General features: G+C 41.2%; 1 protein-coding gene across 35 annotated transcripts in view; it reads left to right on the forward strand.

Annotated features, from left to right (window-relative positions):
- Positions 1 to 18746, forward strand: part of mark2b (MAP/microtubule affinity-regulating kinase 2b) — a 64068-nt gene that overhangs the window by 19973 nt on the left and 25349 nt on the right. For 34 of the 35 annotated variants that reach the window (XM_085759745.1, XM_085759708.1, XM_085759711.1 and 31 more), the window contains exons 2-8: positions 1010 to 1177; positions 2759 to 2812; positions 5612 to 5660; positions 5942 to 6007; positions 6619 to 6689; positions 7044 to 7100; positions 8760 to 8996. In XM_085759745.1, the coding sequence (XP_085615871.1) occupies positions 1010 to 1177; positions 2759 to 2812; positions 5612 to 5660; positions 5942 to 6007; positions 6619 to 6689; positions 7044 to 7100; positions 8760 to 8996 (702 nt within the window). The remainder of the gene's footprint in view (positions 1 to 1009; positions 1178 to 2758; positions 2813 to 5611; positions 5661 to 5941; positions 6008 to 6618; positions 6690 to 7043; positions 7101 to 8759; positions 8997 to 18746) is intronic. The other variant, XM_085759712.1, reaches the window with a different exon arrangement.

Genomic DNA, 18746 nt, shown 5'->3' on the forward strand with positions numbered 1-18746 from the left:
TAAACATTAGTGGCCTTGGCTGGAGATCCAGTCGAGGAAGCAGGGGTTAGTTTTATTTTATACTTCCTGTTAGGATGGATATTGTGTGTGGGCCATCATGGCTTCCTATAACATTAACCATAGTAAAAGACAGACAAAAAGAAAACAAGACTTACGCCATGACAGCATTACTTTGTCAGAACAAAGGATCACCAGAGTAGACAACTGTTTACATTGCCTTTTACTCATACATACATACCCAAATGTAAGAGCTATAAAATATGAGCCTGACTACGACAAGGATAACTGGAAATTTGAATTTTACTGTTAATAAAATGTAATAATGCAACTTGTCTCAAACCTTTTTCAGAGAGAGCGTGATCAATACAACCTGTCTATTCCAAGTCCCTATCTTTATAATTTCACCCAATTATAATGCAGACCCTGTCCAACCCAAAATAAAAACTGAAGTTACTTAGGCCATGAGTTCCTAAAAGACAAGGGTATATCTTATCTTGGGTATATGTGAATTTGAAACCTTTAAGCACAAGCTTGGTCAGAATATGTCCTGACTCTGTTAGGACGTCTTCCACTATTTTAAATGTATTAGATATATTTATGTATGTATGTACTGCCTTTTCATACTGTTATAGCCAGTACTGACCTGATAGGTCTGACTAAGTGCGTCAGTGTTTAAAGTTAAACCAGATTTAGAATGAGATTTTTGCTTCTCTACATCATTGTTGTCCCTCTACACACAGAATTGGTCGACCTAATTTTCTTTGACATAAAAATGCCTTTTCTTTCTTGAATCGCATTATGTGCTCAATTATCATCTTCTGTGTCCTTATTATCTTCCCATGTATATACAGTACTTAGGGCTGCTGGGATAATGCCTATTTGAATGTAACAATGTCCTTTGATTTTGCTCACTCACATTATGAGGGTCACTTGATGTTACTTTCTCTGTTGAAACCATCTCGTCCTCCTGCTCCCGTGCTTACATGTCTATCGCCTTTTCTTTTCCCAGGAGACCAAGTCAACTGGTCGCTCCAGCATGCCGCGATGTCGGAACTCCGTCGCCACCACCACATCAGATGAGCAGCCACACATCGGTAACTATCGGTTGCTGAAAACCATCGGCAAAGGAAACTTTGCCAAGGTCAAACTGGCACGACACGTCCTCACTGGAAAAGAGGTAGGCCCTAATACTCACACACGGTAGAATGGACTGAAAGCTTTAATCTTATTCTTTGGTTCTGGGTTCACAATCACTCTTTCTCAACTTCAGCCTTTTATTTTTAGCCACAGTAGTTCTGGAGAAATGCTTTACTATTGACTCCTAATCTATCTATAAACAGGCTTATCAGTGGTTTAATAAGAAACATCAGCAAGGTGAAGAAAGGCATTTTACAAGGGAAGAAACAAAGAAACACTAAACCTCTCACCCAGTGTAGAAAATGAGTAAATCTACACCAAACTGCATCGACTCTTCTGTTTAAAACTGACTAATTGCCTGGAGAACTTGTTAGCAAATCTGGTTGACGTGAGAAGAGGATGGCAGTTTTCAGCAAGACGACTGTGTAATTGTCAAGAATAGAAAAAAGCAGATGTCTCTGAGCAGCCAAGGTGGTGGTAAAAGGTAGACAAACAATAAAACCGTTTGGCTGATGTCTAAATGTTAATCTTCCTTCCTGGTCTCTGGGGCGAGGGGAGGGTTCACGCTGTGCTACACAGTAGGTCGGGTCTGATCTGAGGCTTCCATGGCTTTGGAGACGGTACATCTGCTGCGGGAGATTAGATCACCATTGTCAGTTTGAATAGAGAAGCGCAAATGTCTCTGGCTTACAGTGAATTCCAGATGTGATGTAACATGGTGGTCTGTCCCTTTAAGAGAGGAGCTGTGTCTGCAGTGAGCCCATGCTGGGCTCTGTCTGAGGCCCAGGCAGGCCAGCTCTGAGCCTGTGTGTGAGAGCCAGGGGTAGGCGGGCTCTGTCAATGTGTGACAGCCCTGTGCCTGACACCCTGATAACACTCCATGTGACTGGCCGACACACACACAAACACGCACATACATGCGCGCGCACGCACACTCAAAAGAAAACAAGGGAGAGTCAGAGGGCATGAAAGAGTCAGACAGACGAGCACAACCAGAAAGAGGAGTGGAAGAAAGGAGTTAATTGACAGTGAAAGACAGAAAGGACAGAGACTAGTAGAGCTCCCTTTTCCTGTGTCCTTGTTGAGAGATAATTCTTTGTTTCTTTGCCTCCTCTCTCCATGTCCTCTTTTCTCTTGTGCCGTTTCATCCCTTTCTCTCTCTTTCTCACTTTGTACTTCTCCCATCTGTCTGTTTTATTTTATTTTTCTCAGCTTCTCTTTTATCTCTCTCTTCCCTATCCCCTTCTGTGTTTTTATCTTTTTCTGTCTCCCATGTTGATGTCCACTGTTGGATTATGAACTATAGACCTCATTATAACCATGTTCAGCTCTGTGCGCGTGTGTGCGTGTGTGTATCTTTGTATTCTGCCCTATTATGCAACTGTCGCCTGCTGTGATTGTGTGTTTTTATCACTTAATGCTGCAAGATTGAATCGTTCGTTGTGTGTTTGTGGGGTGTGTGTGACGCATCCAAAAAAAAGATAGCAGTGTGTCTCTGTGCTGTGCTCACAGGCTTGTAGTTGTGCAGGTTCGTGTGAGAGAGACGTGTCAAACCGACTGCAGAGTGATGAATGAACTGAAGTGTAGTAATAAAAGACCATGTTCTTGTTTTTGCTTCTAGGTGGCTGTAAAGATCATTGATAAGACACAGCTCAACTCCTCCAGTTTGCAGAAGGTGGGTCTCTCTAACTCGCTTTCCTTCTCTCTATCACACACACTGACAGACACACACATATGGGCAAAAGATCCAAACCTCAATCCCTCTTATCCCCTATTTCAGAAGTCATTTTCAAGTCACTCTTCCTGTCCCACGTGTCTTTCTCTTTAAGCCCTCTCTCTCTCTCTTCCTCACTCTCTGTCAGTCTCTCTCTCTGTGTCTCTCTTTCTGAAGTGGTCTAGTTTTTAGAGAGAGTTTTAATTACAGGAAACAAGCTACAATTACTTCCTTTGATCGTGGCAGGGTGGGGTCTGTCCACTTACACGCACACTCTCTAACCATGTGTCCTTGCTCTCTGAATGCACACACACACCAAACGCTCATGCAGACGTACACATGAGACACAGAATACACACTTGTGTGCAAAGTCAAGACATGCTAAGCTCATGACAAGAAAATGTGAAGACGTAGCTTCAACAGTGACGGGGACAACACATAAATCTAGTGGTGAATTCGAACCCTGACACACCCTGACACCAAACGTCAGCAAGCATCTAAATGCAAGTTCATGTGCACTAGGACTAGAGGTGAACTTTGTTGAGGGCTATTTCCTGCTGCGAATTAAACCACTTTTTTCATGCTGTAGTAAGTATCTACAGCAGCAGGATGGTTTATGTGGTTTTTAGCTCAAAATAAATTCCAGTGTGTTCATGTTTATGAGGGAGCATGTTAGCAGTGTGGCTGATCAATGAGTTAATAGTTTTGTAAACAAGGAAGCTCTGTGGTACAGATATTAGCTATATCAGCTTTAGCTAAACAGGAAAGAAATGCAGGTTAATGTTTGTGTTGCACTTGTTGTGGCTTTTTTATGAGCAGGAAGAAAAATGAAGAACATTGCCAGTCTCATCCTCTCAGCTAATACTGTTTGAGCCTCTACACCTAGGTGCCACAGTCACACCTCAGGTTTTGCCACAGCTAATGAGCTGAGATGAGAATAATAATAATAATAATAATATCCTGTTTTAAAACAGCAAGGATGTTGGTGCTAAGTGTAAGTTGTAGGAGCCATGTTTGAAGTCCAGGTGGATTCACTCTAAAACAGGGGTAGGCTATTATATTATATTATAAGGGCCAGAATTTTTCTCAACAGACACCCCGAGGGCCGGACATTCAAATAGGCCTAGATTGAAATTAAATGAACCTTTTTGCTTAATAATTTGGTTGTTTATATTTTATATTTGTATTTCTCTTGTGCACATCATTTTTATTTATACACATCTTTGGTGTTTTGTATCATATAAAATTAAAAATTTTGACATAGCCCATCATATCATCATTTACATATCATACTTGAGCTTTACACTGCTGGCTTGTATCCTGAGACATGCCCTGTGATTTTTAGCTTAAATATGAAAGGAGGCTAGGGCAGGTCCGTTCTCATGATACAAGTCATTGGTCCTGACATGTGTGTTTCTCTTCAATAACACACATTCTACATCTCGGAGGCGACGTCTTTCACGGGCTTCCTTCACCTTTCAAACGAGGCAGAGCTCAGTGGGAAATTTTAGGAGAGACACAGGCCGAAGGGACACAACACGGGGAAGCAGGTCCGTGCAACCGTGTGCAACTCTGCGCCGCGGACGTGCACGAAAAAAACAACCGTGTTGCATCAAATGTGCACCGCTACGGCTTTTGAGTTCGGAGCACGCATGCCGCGCATCTACATTGAATGGGTTTGAGCGCGAGCCAAAGACGTCTGAACGGCCCCCCTGATGCACACACGGTTGAACCGAGGCCAAAATCACCCACGGCCTTTGCAGACAGGCAGGGAAAACCCTGCAGTCCAGCCGGCTCCCCAAACATTCGCGCATGTTACCTGGGCGTTTCCTTATCCCAGTGCAGCGTCTCACAGGCACACACAACATTGCGCTGGGACACGTGTTTCCGTGTCCCTACGCATTGACTTACAGGCGCCTGTAGGCACAGAGACCGAGAAATGCAGTACGTAAACTATTAGAACTCAGTCGCGGGCCACATTAGAAGGTTCGGCGGGCCACATTCGGCCCGCGGGCCGCCTATTGCCGACCCCTGCTCTAAAAGACACTACATGTCTTAAAATCAAGCAAAACTCATAACTGGCTAAATATTGCAATGTGTTGTGCTACAGGTCCTTTGACATGTTAATAGTTCCAGGTTCACAGGTTTGTGTGTGTCCGTAGCCCCCCCAAACACCCAGTAAGCATAGAGTTTGACCTTATCTGCTGACTCAGAGGAAATGAATTCCTAATGAGTGAAAAACGCCTCCTCATGCTGTTACTACAGGATCGGACTGGATGGCACTGAAGTAGACTTTGGCTTGTGCTCAGTACTTCTCAGAGTTGACAAGTAGCTGAAGGCAAACCTATCTCTTCTTTGTTTGTTTAACTCTGAGATCCTAAGTTGTGGCAGACCTCGGATTTAAACCTGTCTTGCCTGAATCTCTGAGACGATGTCGTCATCATCGATGTTTGTTTTTGCTTTCCTTCTAGTAATTTGACCCCAATAAACAGGAAGTGAATGTTTGTGTTTTCGGTGTCATTTTCCCATTGCAGTTAGACAAATAGGATATTGTAATACTGAACTGAAAGTTTTTTTTTAATTATAAAAAGAATTAAAATTTTCTTCCTGTGCTTACATGTGCACTGATGCTGAACATCACATACCCATGGACGCACATTCTTCACAATATCTGGATGTGCGTTGAATATAAATGTAACAACGCCCGCCTACTTCTGCTGGTGTTATTTGACGGTGCACTGTGTGGCTTGTTTCTTGCAGCTCTTCCGGGAGGTGAGGATCATGAAGATGTTGAATCACCCCAACATAGGTGAGTCACAGTGAAACGTGAGTTTTCCGCTCTGTCGTCACTCACTGAGAACAGGGCGTAAATGATCTCTCAAGGTTATGTATTCAAGACAAATGATAACAATCCCTCTGCTTTTATCGCTTTATTTTTGCTTTCACTCTCTCTGCCTCTTTCTTGCTCAACTCTTTCACTGCTCCTCCCTTTCTTCTTTTGATTTTCCTCTCTCTTATCCCATCTCCCACCACTTTACTTATCTCTCTCCCCCTCCAATTCTCTCTTTGCCTTTCTCTCACCACCTCCAGTCAAGCTCTTTGAGGTGATAGAGACAGAGAAGACTTTGTACCTGGTAATGGAGTACGCTAGTGGAGGTAAGTGCGTGTCACTACGAAATCCCCCCCCACCCCCCAAGGCTCAGTACTTTGTTAGAATCAAATGGTTCCCAACAAACAAAAAAATGCATCCTCCCCCTTAATGTACAGGCACTGTGGTCTTTTGTCCAGAGGGTTGTCATCAGAAATGTCCCGTTTTTTAGTTTTAGTTTTTCTTACTGACCATCTCTGACCTATTTTGCACTGACGAGTGTTGCCATTGTGAATTAAAAAAAAAAAAAAAAGGATTACAGCCACTCTTGCATTGCACCCTCTTCTTGTGCTGGTGTGCCCACTTGCACTTGTTACCCTGGTATAGAGACAGATGAAAGGGAACATTATGTGCCAGTTGGTCTGTCACCGTGTTACTCGTTTAACAGTGTAGTAATCATTTACCCAAAAGACAAAAAATAACAGACTGACATTTTCTGTGTGTTTCATTGAGGTCTCTAAGTATTAAGTAATGAGCCCTTCAGCACTGTGCGACCGTACATTGTTTTTAAAAGACAATACCCAATGAGTATTAGGTCAATGTCCCTTTGACCCAATACTCTGGCTTTAAGGAGACTAATATCCGGTTCCAACTCTTCTCCTCTTCTTTTGTCTCCCAGGAGAGGTCTTTGATTACTTGGTGGCCCATGGCAGGATGAAGGAGAAAGAAGCCCGTGCCAAATTCAGACAGGTGTGTGTGTGCTGAGATCAAATCTACTACTAATTTCACACATATTTTATATGCTAATAGTGATTATTGGTAAATGTTTATTCAAATAGGGATATTTGTCAAGACATTTCGTCTTTGATGTGATTTTAATGATTGATTATTGGTCATTAAAATGAGAGCAGACAGTCGAACAGCTTAGATTTAGCATTTTTTAGTAAATCAACAGGATTGTTTTCAGATGAAATTCTAATGAGGAGCTCTGTGTCTTTGTATGTCACTGATCAGTTCAGCTGTGTTCATCTCACCATCCTCTCTCTCCCTCTGTTTCTCTGTTTCCCCCCTCTTTCTCTCCCTCACTTATGTCTCACTCTCCAGATTGTGTCAGCGGTGCAGTATTGCCATCAGAAGTGTATAGTACACAGAGACCTCAAGGTGAGAACACACCCACAGATGAACTACACTGAGCCTCTCTCTCTGTCTCTTTCTCTCTCACTTCCTCTCTCTCTCTCTCTCTCAATCTCTCGCTCTCTATTAAAAGTCGACCCAGAGGTTAATCACAAAGATGATAATGTCTTACCTCGGCTTAAACTCACATACACACACTCTCATTCATCTGTGTACACACAAACTGTCTTCACCTGAGTGTCTTTACCTGTCTCTGATTGGATCGATCCGTCCTTCCGTCTTTATTTTTCCTCCAGCCATCGATTCACATTTACTTGGTGCCAAAAATGAAACAGAGCACACACTCACAGATTTAATGCTTGCAGGTCATTTTGGTTCATAGTGTTACGCAGAGTTGTAAATCCTCTTATTGTGCCAGCAGGCAGACCTGTAGACAATACATTATCATTATTACTGTAACAGTAACCATACAGGAGCCTCAATCAAAGTTGATTTCCCACGCAGGGATATTTTCTGGCCTTTTTATCTATTTTTTTTCTTTCCTACCAAGGTCATGAAACCTTTTTCCACACTTAAAGCAGATAATGATGGTTGTCATTTACAAAAAGGGCTGCATGGGAAGTAAGGGGTCTCTGGAGGGCAGACAGTTTTCATTATTGTAATGCGTAGCATCCTGCACATTATCCTAATCACTCTTGATCTGGGGGGTTGCGATGTAAAATCCGGCACAGGCTTAACTCTAGTGGGTCCTACTCTGCAAGAGCAAATTTTGATGAGCCTGCGTTTCGGAGCAGATCTAAATTTACACTCTGTGTGTCCCAAGATGAAAACAGCAGTGTGGCTGCAATTATACTCTACATCAGGATTATACTGCTGTATCTATTGAAGTGGCTGCTCCCCTTTCTAAAGCATCCAAGAGTTAAATTTTATAGTTTTGCCTAAATGTTAATTAGTTTAGATGATTAGGTCTGACTAAAACTGAGAAGCCAGTGTTCATGTGTTTCTTAGGTCAGAGCCTAAAGATGATGTCAGCGTTGTATTTAATGTGCACTCACTCACGCACACACTCAAACACAAACACACAGAAGCTGGAGAGTATTCAGAGCAAGTGAAAAGGAGCGCGCACCTGTTGCTAGGCAACCCCCGCCTCCTTGCTCACTGGCTCACTTTAGGCTTAGGGAAACACACAGACACACACACACATACAGGAATAACTGAGGTAGCTCACTTTGCCCATTGTATGCTGCTTGTAGGCCCCAGGCTGTTACTCTGAAAACCCCCTCTCACCCCAGTTTTTTCCCAGATAAAGGTGTATTTCAGACAGTCTGTCTGTAATGAGGTGGACTGTCTTGTCCTCAAACTCATTTACATGTCAGAGAAAATCATTGTTACACTGACACTGGATGCTCCGGTGGCCTATTTGTTAAACTCGGTCAGAGACAAGTGTAAAATGATAGATAGAAGATATCACAGTATCACGTGACAAAAAGCACATCTAATTTAGTCAAGTATCTGTGTTTCACTTCTTGGCATATGTAATAATAATCAGGAGAAAATAAATCCCAGCACATCAATAATCCGGTATCTCTTTGTCCCTGTTTCCCTCCACATCCTCCTGCTCTCTACATCATAATTATGTCTTTATTTCTGGCTCTTTCCTCTCGCTCCCACACTGTCTGTCTGCAGGCAGAGAACCTGCTGCTGGATGCAGACATGAACATCAAGATAGCGGACTTTGGCTTCAGTAATGAGTTTACTCTGGGGAACAAGCTGGATACGTTTTGCGGCTCCCCGCCCTACGCAGCCCCTGAGCTCTTCCAGGGCAAGAAGTATGACGGGCCCGAGGTGGACGTCTGGAGCCTGGGGGTCATTCTCTACACACTGGTCAGCGGCTCGCTGCCCTTTGATGGGCAGAACCTCAAGGTCAGGAAGAGGAGAGAGTGCATTTGTGTGTGTTGAGGAGCATTACATAAGCGGATGTCTGTATTCTGTGGGTGGTTGTAGTATTTGTCATGCTGGTTTCTGTTCCCTCTGCCCTGCAGAAAGCAGAAACTCAAGTCAGAGTGAATGTGTAAAGTGATTAAATGCTCACCCAAGCACTGTGTTTTTAAATGGGTTATTGTGCTGTGATACACTGAAACCTGGGACTTTTTTCAGTTTAAGCTTTTAATTCTGTAAACTATACTTATTCACACCACCTGTCGCACTATGCATTCAGTCAGTACCCACATGACTCATACTGGAAGTGCAGGCACATTTTGGGTGGGCGATATGACATTGAATGTGGTGCTATTGATATTAACATGCCTCCAAAACACCATCTAGGCTCATCAAGTATGGGTGATTCTCACGAAACTGTCCTAACTTTTGCAAAAACAATTTGGGGTCAATTTTGCTCTGTTTTTCGCTCATTAGTAGCAAGCAGGGTCTCAATTAACTGGTTCAATTAAAATGAGTGATCAATACATGTTTTTTTATACATTTTTGGAATGTTTTATTGAGTCATTGACCAAATAAGTTCATTACCGTAACACATTTTCAATTGATGATAACTGAATATGTATGAAAAGTAGACCTTTTATTTTTTTCATGTATGTTCTATTAATAGTTCAGAATAGCCACATAGTGTAAACATTCAGAATTTTTTTTATTGATACATTAATTTTAGTGATTATGTTCATTACCGTAACAAAATTACATGTTTTACACTAAATCTTTCTTGTAGTGTAAATTTTACAAAAAAAAAAAAAAAGTCAATTCAGTAATCTTAAAAGACTTGACAAATAGTTCCTGTACAAAAATAAAATTTGAAGTTATCACTCATTCCCATCCAAATATTTACATATACAGCAAGTGTTACGGTAATGAAAAGCTGTTACGGTAATGAAAAATTTTGTTACGGTAATGACCTCACACAGCATTCTTTACATAGAAGCCATGTTTTTAGTATTCACAAATTAGGCTATATGGTCCAATCTTTTTCACTGTTTATTATGTAAGGCTACATTAGAACTACTGAATGATTAGATTGTCTTGGGTAATGAAAAATTAAGCTTGACTTTACGAAAAAAACAATGAATCAAGAGCAATTCAGAGAACGTTTAATGTAACCAAAATCAACAATAACATTTTCAATTCATTACATAACAGAATGTTATGTATAACATATGCATAACAGAACCACTATTAGGGCTGCCACAAACGATTATTTTGATAGTCGACTAGTCACCGACTATTTTTTTCGATTAGTCGACTAATCGGATCATACGTAAATTGAATGTAAAACATACAGCTTATCGCACCAGCATGCAGCTGCTCTTATATACCATCATTAGCTTTCAGCTTGAAGTGTTTAAGGTATATGCTAACTAAAAATAAAGACAATTAAGATGATAGTTCATTAAACATTTAATGAAATATGCAGCTTTAACTGTAGCATAAAGTGCAAACAGCTGAGTAAAATAAAGATAAGGCACTGGCCTAAACAACACCAAAATAAATACTTGAAGGTTTTTTGTCTTTCCTTCATTTGTCTCTGGCATTAAACATAGCTACATTTAAATAAAATGAGGTGGACACCTGAAACTACGGAATTGTTCACAATAATAAAGTTTTGGTAGGCCTATCAATCAAATATAACTTGTGCTCATTGTAAATAATAGGAGTCGTTCTGTTAAAAAAAAATCAAATAGTTTATAAGACAATTGTCTTGTCTGAAAAAATGTAAATGTTCCCTTTTTACTGTCACAGAAGGAGAAACATAGAAAGACTCCACCAGAAAGTTCTGTGTGAAACTCTGTCAAATGAAAACAAGTGAAACTGAGGTGCAGCTCAAACTCTGCAAGGTGTGGACTGTGATGAGAAGCTACCGGAAAAAGTAGATTTACGCCGGGAGAGAAGACTTCCTCGTTAAGATGAGCGCTCATTACGTGACCAGGACGCTGTGACCGGACCCGGTAGAGAGAGAGAGAGAGAGAGAGAGAGAGAGAGAGGAGCGGCGGTGGCGGCGGCGGCGGCGGGGGGGCGGGGGGTTACACCGGTGCCGCTTGATGAGGGACAAGACAGGTAGAGAGAGAAAAGAGACAGACCACCTGTAAACTCACCTTGAGTGAGTGAGTGCACGTGTGTATGTGTGGTGGGCAGCTGCAGCGGTGGGTGCGTGTGTGGAAGGTGCCCCAGCAGTTTTGAGAGAAAAACAAAGTTTAAAAAAAAGAAAAGAAACGACGCATCGACTATTAAATTAGTTGTCGACGATTTTAATAGTCGACGTAGTCGTGACTAGTCGACTAATCGTGGCAGCCCTAACCACTATCAATAACATGTAAAAATAATCAATTCAATACAATAATTAATACAATACAATAATCAATAAACAACCTTCAACAACCCTCCAAACCTCCTCCCCCTTTCTACCCTCCCCTATTTGTGTTTTGCCCATATTTCTGGGGCAACACTGAAATGCCTGGCTGACGATGTGGTCGGCATGGGTTCAGGGATGAGGTCCAAGATGTTCTTCTTGAAATACCAGACCTTGTCCCCTGGGATCCTGGTCGCGGGGGTGTAGAAACAATTTCCACCTGCAGACTCCATTGTTTCAACCTCAAATTCATCACCTACGATCTAGAGAAGACAAAAAAAATAATCACACTCAGTGTAAAGTGAGCTGCCCTACAATAGCTCATGCAATGAACAATCATGCTTCAGGCGAATGGATAAGCCACGTTAAGAAGCAACCAACCCTGGTCGTGCAGCTTAACTCATTGAGTGCCGCGATGTTTTCCAAAGTTTTAATCCTGGTACCAGCAATTTAGACCATTGTTGACGATTTTTGTAGAGCCACATCATATTCTATGTTATATCTATGGACACATACTATGGCTCGTTTGTAAGGTGAAACTTTCTGCTTCAAATAGGGACAAACCATTTATTTCTACGTGCCTCTGTTCCTGAGAAATCTCAAGCTAAACAGGCCAATTTTTATCAAAATCCCTGCTTTTTGTCCTAGAAAAGGAGATACAGCGTCTTTTATGATATGTGCTCTATGTCTGTCGCTCTCTGACACTTGCATTTCTGGGTCAACGGTCTTGGATAAGATAAATGTTGTTGTTCTATTTACAAAACCACCATGGGGGGTGCTACAGAACAACAATAACATATTTCTACTGCTGGGCGAGAGAAGTACCGTGCCATGCAACAGCCACTCGCCGCGGAGTGGCCGAAGCAGGTCAGGAACACCAGCCCCACCAGTGATCGTGGGCCTGCTGAAGGCTGTGGCACGACATGGTGTGAAGAGAAATTACCATCTTATTACAATGTAATAATCTTAAAACCTTGACGTCACTTAACACCAACACATTCCTACCTGTGTTACCGTACCAGGATACAGGCATCCGTCATACTTAACAAGCACCCATTGCCCAACTCCAATAGAGTCCTCATTTTCCTTCTCTTCTCTGAGAATGACTTCTTTTGGAGTGTAGCAGTCACATGCAGGCTTACAGAAGCATGACACCTCCCTCACTCTGATCTTCCCTGGTTCTGTTGCGATAAGCTAAAATAAAACAGAAAAGTATATTACGTTACATTTATTCTGTGAACATAATGGGAATCGTCGTAATTTGATTGTTTACTGAGTGACACCTTACTTGATGTACTTTCAGGGTGCCTTGCACTGTCTTAAGTGATGGGGGCACTAACTCTCCACATGTTTCAATGTCCTCTTCAGTCACCTTGAAGAGTTTCACTGAACTCTGCTCGGAGAGGTTGTGCAGCAAGGCCTCAGCATCAGGTATGTCCGTTCCATAGGCTACCAGCCTGTCAGCAAGATTTTTCAGTGCTCCTCCGACACCGTCTGGCGCACCTTTCCCATGTGATGCCTCTGTAAAATTCCAGGTCACGGACTTGAAACCTTTTATAAAAGGCACTGTGGACGCCAAGTAGAAGGAGACCTGGGGGTGGGGAGAGAGAAAGATAGAGGGGTTAAATGTTGTGAGTGAGTGAGTGAGTGAGTGAGTGAGTGAGTGAGTGAGTGAGTGAGTGAGTGAGTGAGTGAGTGAGTGAGTGAGTGAGTGAGTGAGTGAGTGAGTGAGTGAGTGAGTGAGTGAGTGAAAGAAAAAGACAGGAGTGGCAGTGAGCGAGTGAGTGAAAGAAAAAGACAGGAGTGACAGTGAGCGAGTGAGTGAAAGAAAAAGACAGGAGTGACAGTGAGCGAGTGAGTGAAAGAAAAAGACTGGAGTGACAGTGAGCGAGTGAGTGAAAGAAAAAGACTGGAGTGACAGTGAGCGAGTGAGTGAAAGAAAAAGACTGGAGTGACAGTGAGCGAGTGAGTGAAAGAAAAAGACTGGAGTGACAGTGAGCGAGTGAGTGAAAGAAAAAGACTGGAGTGACAGTGAGCGAGTGAGTGAAAGAAAAAGACAGGAGTGGCAGTGAGCGAGTGAGTGAAAGAAAAAGACAGGAGTGACAGTGAGCGAGTGAGTGAAAGAAAAAGACAGGAGTGACAGTGAGCGAGTGAGTGAAAGAAAAAGACAGGAGTGACAGTGAGCGAGTGAGTGAAAGAAAAAGACAGGAGTGACAGTGAGCGAGTGAGTGAAAGAAAAAGACTGGAGTGACAGTGAGCGAGTGAGTGAAAGAAAAAGACTGGAGTGACAGTGAGCGAGTGAGTGAAAGAAAAAGACTGGAGTGACAGTGAGTGAGTAAGTTACAGTGAGTATATAGGGTATTTTTGTCTGTCTCATGTTTTACTGATGGATTTTTAAAATTCTGACCAATCAATATCAGTCCAAAAGTTATTGCTCATAACAAACCTTGTTGCGGTATTGGGAAGTTGGCCCATCAGACACCAGGTGGACATGTTTTACTGTGGGGTGACTGGATTTTATATGCTGCCACACTGGATCCAGGTGTGCCCACGTCGCTACAGCATCGTGCTTTAGACTGCTGGATACCGTGGCAAAGGCTTCCGGCTGTCCCTCACTCACATACAGGACACCAGTATGCAAAGTAACCTGTTTGTGACCTCCACCAAAGTGTGTGTCCTTTATTTCTTTGCTCCACTTACAGTTGTAATTTTCACTGTAGTCAAAATGTACAACTACTTCATCTTCCACCAATCTCTCTTTCAGCTGCCTGATCTCTCTGAACTGGTGTGCTATATTGAAGAGGTGCACCTTGAAACGTGGCAGGTCATTGGTAGTTTTCTCCACCAGTTGTTGTAGGCTGGCCACTTTAATATCCAGAGCAGTGTGTTTGCCTTCAACCTCAGTTGTGGTGCCATCAGAGGATTTTTTTGAGTATGGTGACGTTTTTGTCACCCACTCGTTCCATCTCACGATGTTGTTCTTCGTGGCTGGGTCCATCACAACTGGCAACATGCTGTCTCTGCAGGTGTTGCAACGGTTATATGCGCAGTCGATGTTGCTCAAGTCACACACCGTTAAGCTGACCAGGTCTGCCGGCTTATTGCAATTTATCAACCCAAGCTGATGCAGCTTTTTCACTTTGTATGTGAAATTTTCATGGAGTTTGCAGGCACACGTCTCCCTATCCTTCACTTTTGGGCTCACAATCCAGAATGGACGATGCTTGCAGAACTGCGAGCGGGAAATCTTCATAGAGGGATTTTCGCTCAGAAAGACCATGTGGAGATTCTCTAGTGTGTCAGTGAGAGATCTCTTCCTAAAGATTGCGCCATTTCTCCTGATTTCTCCAGTTTTTCCATTGATCACGGTTGTGATGTCATCTCTGTGAAGGAATGTGTGGATCTGCCTTCTCATGTCGTGGCGTCTGTTCTGTGCAACCTTCCTTCTGTCTGCTAGCTTCCTTTGTGTCTGATGCAGCCTTGCAGAATTCTTTGCTTCAAGACGTTTTATTTTTTTTCTCAGGTTGTCGAGCTCCTTGTTTTTCTTCTCTAGCTTTGTCAGTGTGATCTTCAGTTTTTTAGTTAGCTGGAGTTTTTTCTTCACAGACATTGCTCTTTTAGGTGTTGATGTCGTTGGACCAGGGGGTGATTGTGTTGGGTCACTGGTCTGAGTTCTTCTGGTTGATTGAGTGTCCTCCTGGAAGAGAGAGTGAGACAGTGAGTGACTAAGTAAGACAAAGTGTGAGTGAGTAAGTCAGAGACTGACTGACTAGAGTGAGTGAGTGAGTGAGTGAGTGAGTGAGTGAGTGAGTGAGTGAGTGAGTGAGTGAGTGAGTGAGTGAGTGAGTGAGTGAGCCAGTGACAGAGAGAGCAGTGAGTGAGTGAGTGAATGGGTGAGTGCTGAGATATAAAAGCTATAACACCTTGTTACAGGATTGTTCATCCCTTGGCTGTAGCACTGGCCTGGGCTGTAGGGGTTGGTCCTCAGATCCATCAGATGGGGGGCTGTCATTAAGAATTGCCTGGAGGCTTTTGTTCTTCTTCTTGTACCTTTTAGAATTTTCATTCCACTTGGCTCTTTGTTTTTGTTGCTGTTTAGCAGTGAGTTCGCCAATCGACTTTAAAAGTCCCCTCTCTTTTCTCTTCTTATACCTGCATGTAATACAGAATATCAAATAATTCTTTATTTCAATAACACATTTTTTACAATTGAATTGCAACTTTATGTTTTCTATCTCCCAAATCTCAAATCAACCCCTAAACCTCAACCCCTGAATCCTATTCCCGCCCACACACACACCCTTGTTATGCTATCTTTGTGAGGACACTTATCGACATAATGTATTCCCTAGCCCCACACACACACACATTCTTGTAATGCTATCTTTGTGAGGATACTTATCAACATAGTGTATTCCCTAGCCCCACACACACACATTCTTGTAATGCTATCTTTGTGAGGATACTTATCAACATAGTGTATTCCCTAGCCCCACACACACACATTCTTGTAATGCTATCTTTGTGAGGATACTTATCAACATAATGTATTCCCTAGCCCCACACACACACACACACATTCTTGTAATGCTATCTTTGTGAGGACACACAGTTCTAACCTCTCTCTTTCCTTCCTTCTGGATTCCTCAAGAAGGTCTGGATCAGACCTAACCTTTGCTCTGTGCTTCTGCACCCTGGCCTTTGTTGCTTCTCTGGCTGCTCTCTGTTTTGCCACATCTCCTGATCTTAATTACAAAGGTTATACAACATTATTGAATACCGCCAGTCTTGATACAAGTATATTTCTAATATTGTAACACTTTACAATAAGGGTCCCTTAATTAACATTAGTTAATACATTATTAAGCATTAATATAAACTAATGTGTTAATTAATTCTAAGTAATGCATACATAATGATAACTAATTACATTATTCAACTTTTATTATTATTTAATAATTTATTAACTAACTTTGAGTAGTAAACCGTTCTGCTTACTAATAGGCTACATTAATTAATCCTAAATTATACGTAATAATGATCTGTAAACTGTTAATTAATGCTTAATAATGTACTAACTCATGTTAATTAAGGAACCCTTATTGTAAAGTGTTACCAAAGTAAGTCTGTAACCCATTCCCGTAATTTTTTATGACTTTTTAAAGAAAAAAAGAATTAAATTAGCTAAAATGGCTACAGCTAGCTAGGTAGTTAGTAGATATGAGAATAAATGCTGCTACAGTACAGTATAACCCCGAGAAAACGAACCACAAAATCTGTAGCCCCGATTATACATATATAATACATTACCGTAACACTTCCTTTCATTACCGTAACAGCCTTGCATATGTTACGGTAATGAATGCAGAGCGTTACGGTAATGAATGGCAGTTCCATGTTGCTAGCAATAATTAGCATAGCTAGCATGACTGGGCAGAAATATTTTCACTAACAGTTAAGCTCTATAAAAGTTACTTTTCCACAGAATATAAAGTTATTATCTACAAAACTATTTTTAATATACCCTGTTATGGTAATGAACAGTAGTAGTGTGCCAAGGGGTGTATATAATTACAGTTTTTAACATATCTACTGGAAGAACTTGAAAGATGATCTTACCTGGTAGCCATTTTGCAACTTCTCTTCCACAAAAGGCATCATGGGACAAAAAAACTTTATTTGTTGGAACACAGGGATTTTAATGGAGCCAAATATCTCTGTTACGGAAATGAACTGTTCATGCTCCGGACACATATGTTTGGCCCAGAAAGTAGTTATTCACAAATAGTTGGCCCAAAATGGTAACACTGCTAGTTAAAGGGTATAACACCAACCATTTTTTGTATTTATATGTATATTAAATTATGAGGATGTATTGTGATAATTTGGGGTTTAAGATAAAAAATAAAAGCCTGGACACGTTACGGTAATGAACTTTAAGGTTGAAATGTTGTCATAAAATATAGAGTAATTCATTAAATGCAAAGACAACAGTAGTCCTACAATTAGTACATAACCTAGTTTGATATATAATACAAATGTATGATTGTTTTAGTAGTTTAGTCTATAAAATCCTTACAGACATGTCAAAATGCAATTTCGTGAGAATCACCCGTATGCCTCTGCACTACCTCCTGCTGTGTGGAGTTTTGTTTAACACCTACATGACTGGTTTTACTATTTATTTAACAGAGAGTCTCACTTGCCTCTGATTTCATTCTCTTGTGCTGTGCCGAGGTTGTAGCTGTAATAAAATTTTTTCCTTTTTCTGTCTGACTGATGCACTGACAAAAAAAGTGCAAAATGATAGTTTAACACCAGTGTTAAGCAGAGCACTGTACATGGCGATTCTCACGTTTTCATTTATTTATTTATGTTTGTATGATCAGGGACATGCACGGTTATTATGACCATTATAGCAAAATACACTTTGCAGACATGCTGGGTTCTAACAGAAATGCTCATTTCATCTGTCGTCCCTAGACAGAATAAGAATACGTCTCAATGCACTATTACAAGTATAGTACACAAATTAAACAAAAAAAAGTACATAATACAAAATACATTATTCTGCATACTGAGTCAAAATTATCACTTTGACCCACTTTTGCTATTCAATAGATTTGAATCAATGCCTCCTCAAGACCGTGCTTTGTTTATTACAACATTTAACTGTCACTGCACATATTGTTGTGTTTTTAAATAAAAACTAAATAATGAGGAACCTTCAGGAGGATTAATAAAGGACCCCTGATGTAGATTACAAAATGATGTTGATTATTTCTTCCTCATGAGTCAGTGCTTTTGTTAACAACTGCATCATCATGACTTAATCATATATTTTATGTATTGCATGGAAGCCAGAAATCTATTATCATAATCAAAACTACGAGAAAGAGAGTGCATATAATTATTTGCTAATTTGACTTGCATACTATGCTACCACTGTGTTTCAATGGTAGCCTCTTGAAATGCTAACTAGCTTTTGATTAGGTGAATGTGTTAGTTGTTTAACAAAACTATTAATCATGCGGGGGTGTAACCGCAGCTAATGTTTCAGCTTGGCTTAGTGGAGCTATATCTCATTAATGTGGATGGATGGGGACAGTAGCTGCATACAGATCTCATTGAAATAAATCCAAAAATACTGAAATATTTGCTTAAACAGCTGAATTTAATATAAGATAAAATTAAATTTTAAAAAACCAAGGCAGTCATTCTGTCGCTTACCTTTTACAGCACCTAAAGTTGTGAGAGCAGGAGTGTGTATGAGTTCAGAGGTGGGTATGTGGAGACTGCTGTTGACTTCCCGTGCC

The sequence above is a fragment of the Trachurus japonicus genome, chromosome 18 (genome assembly GCF_045865225.1).
Source record: "Trachurus japonicus isolate A0001 chromosome 18, Traja_1.0".
Taxonomy (NCBI): Eukaryota; Metazoa; Chordata; class Actinopteri; order Carangiformes; family Carangidae; genus Trachurus; species Trachurus japonicus.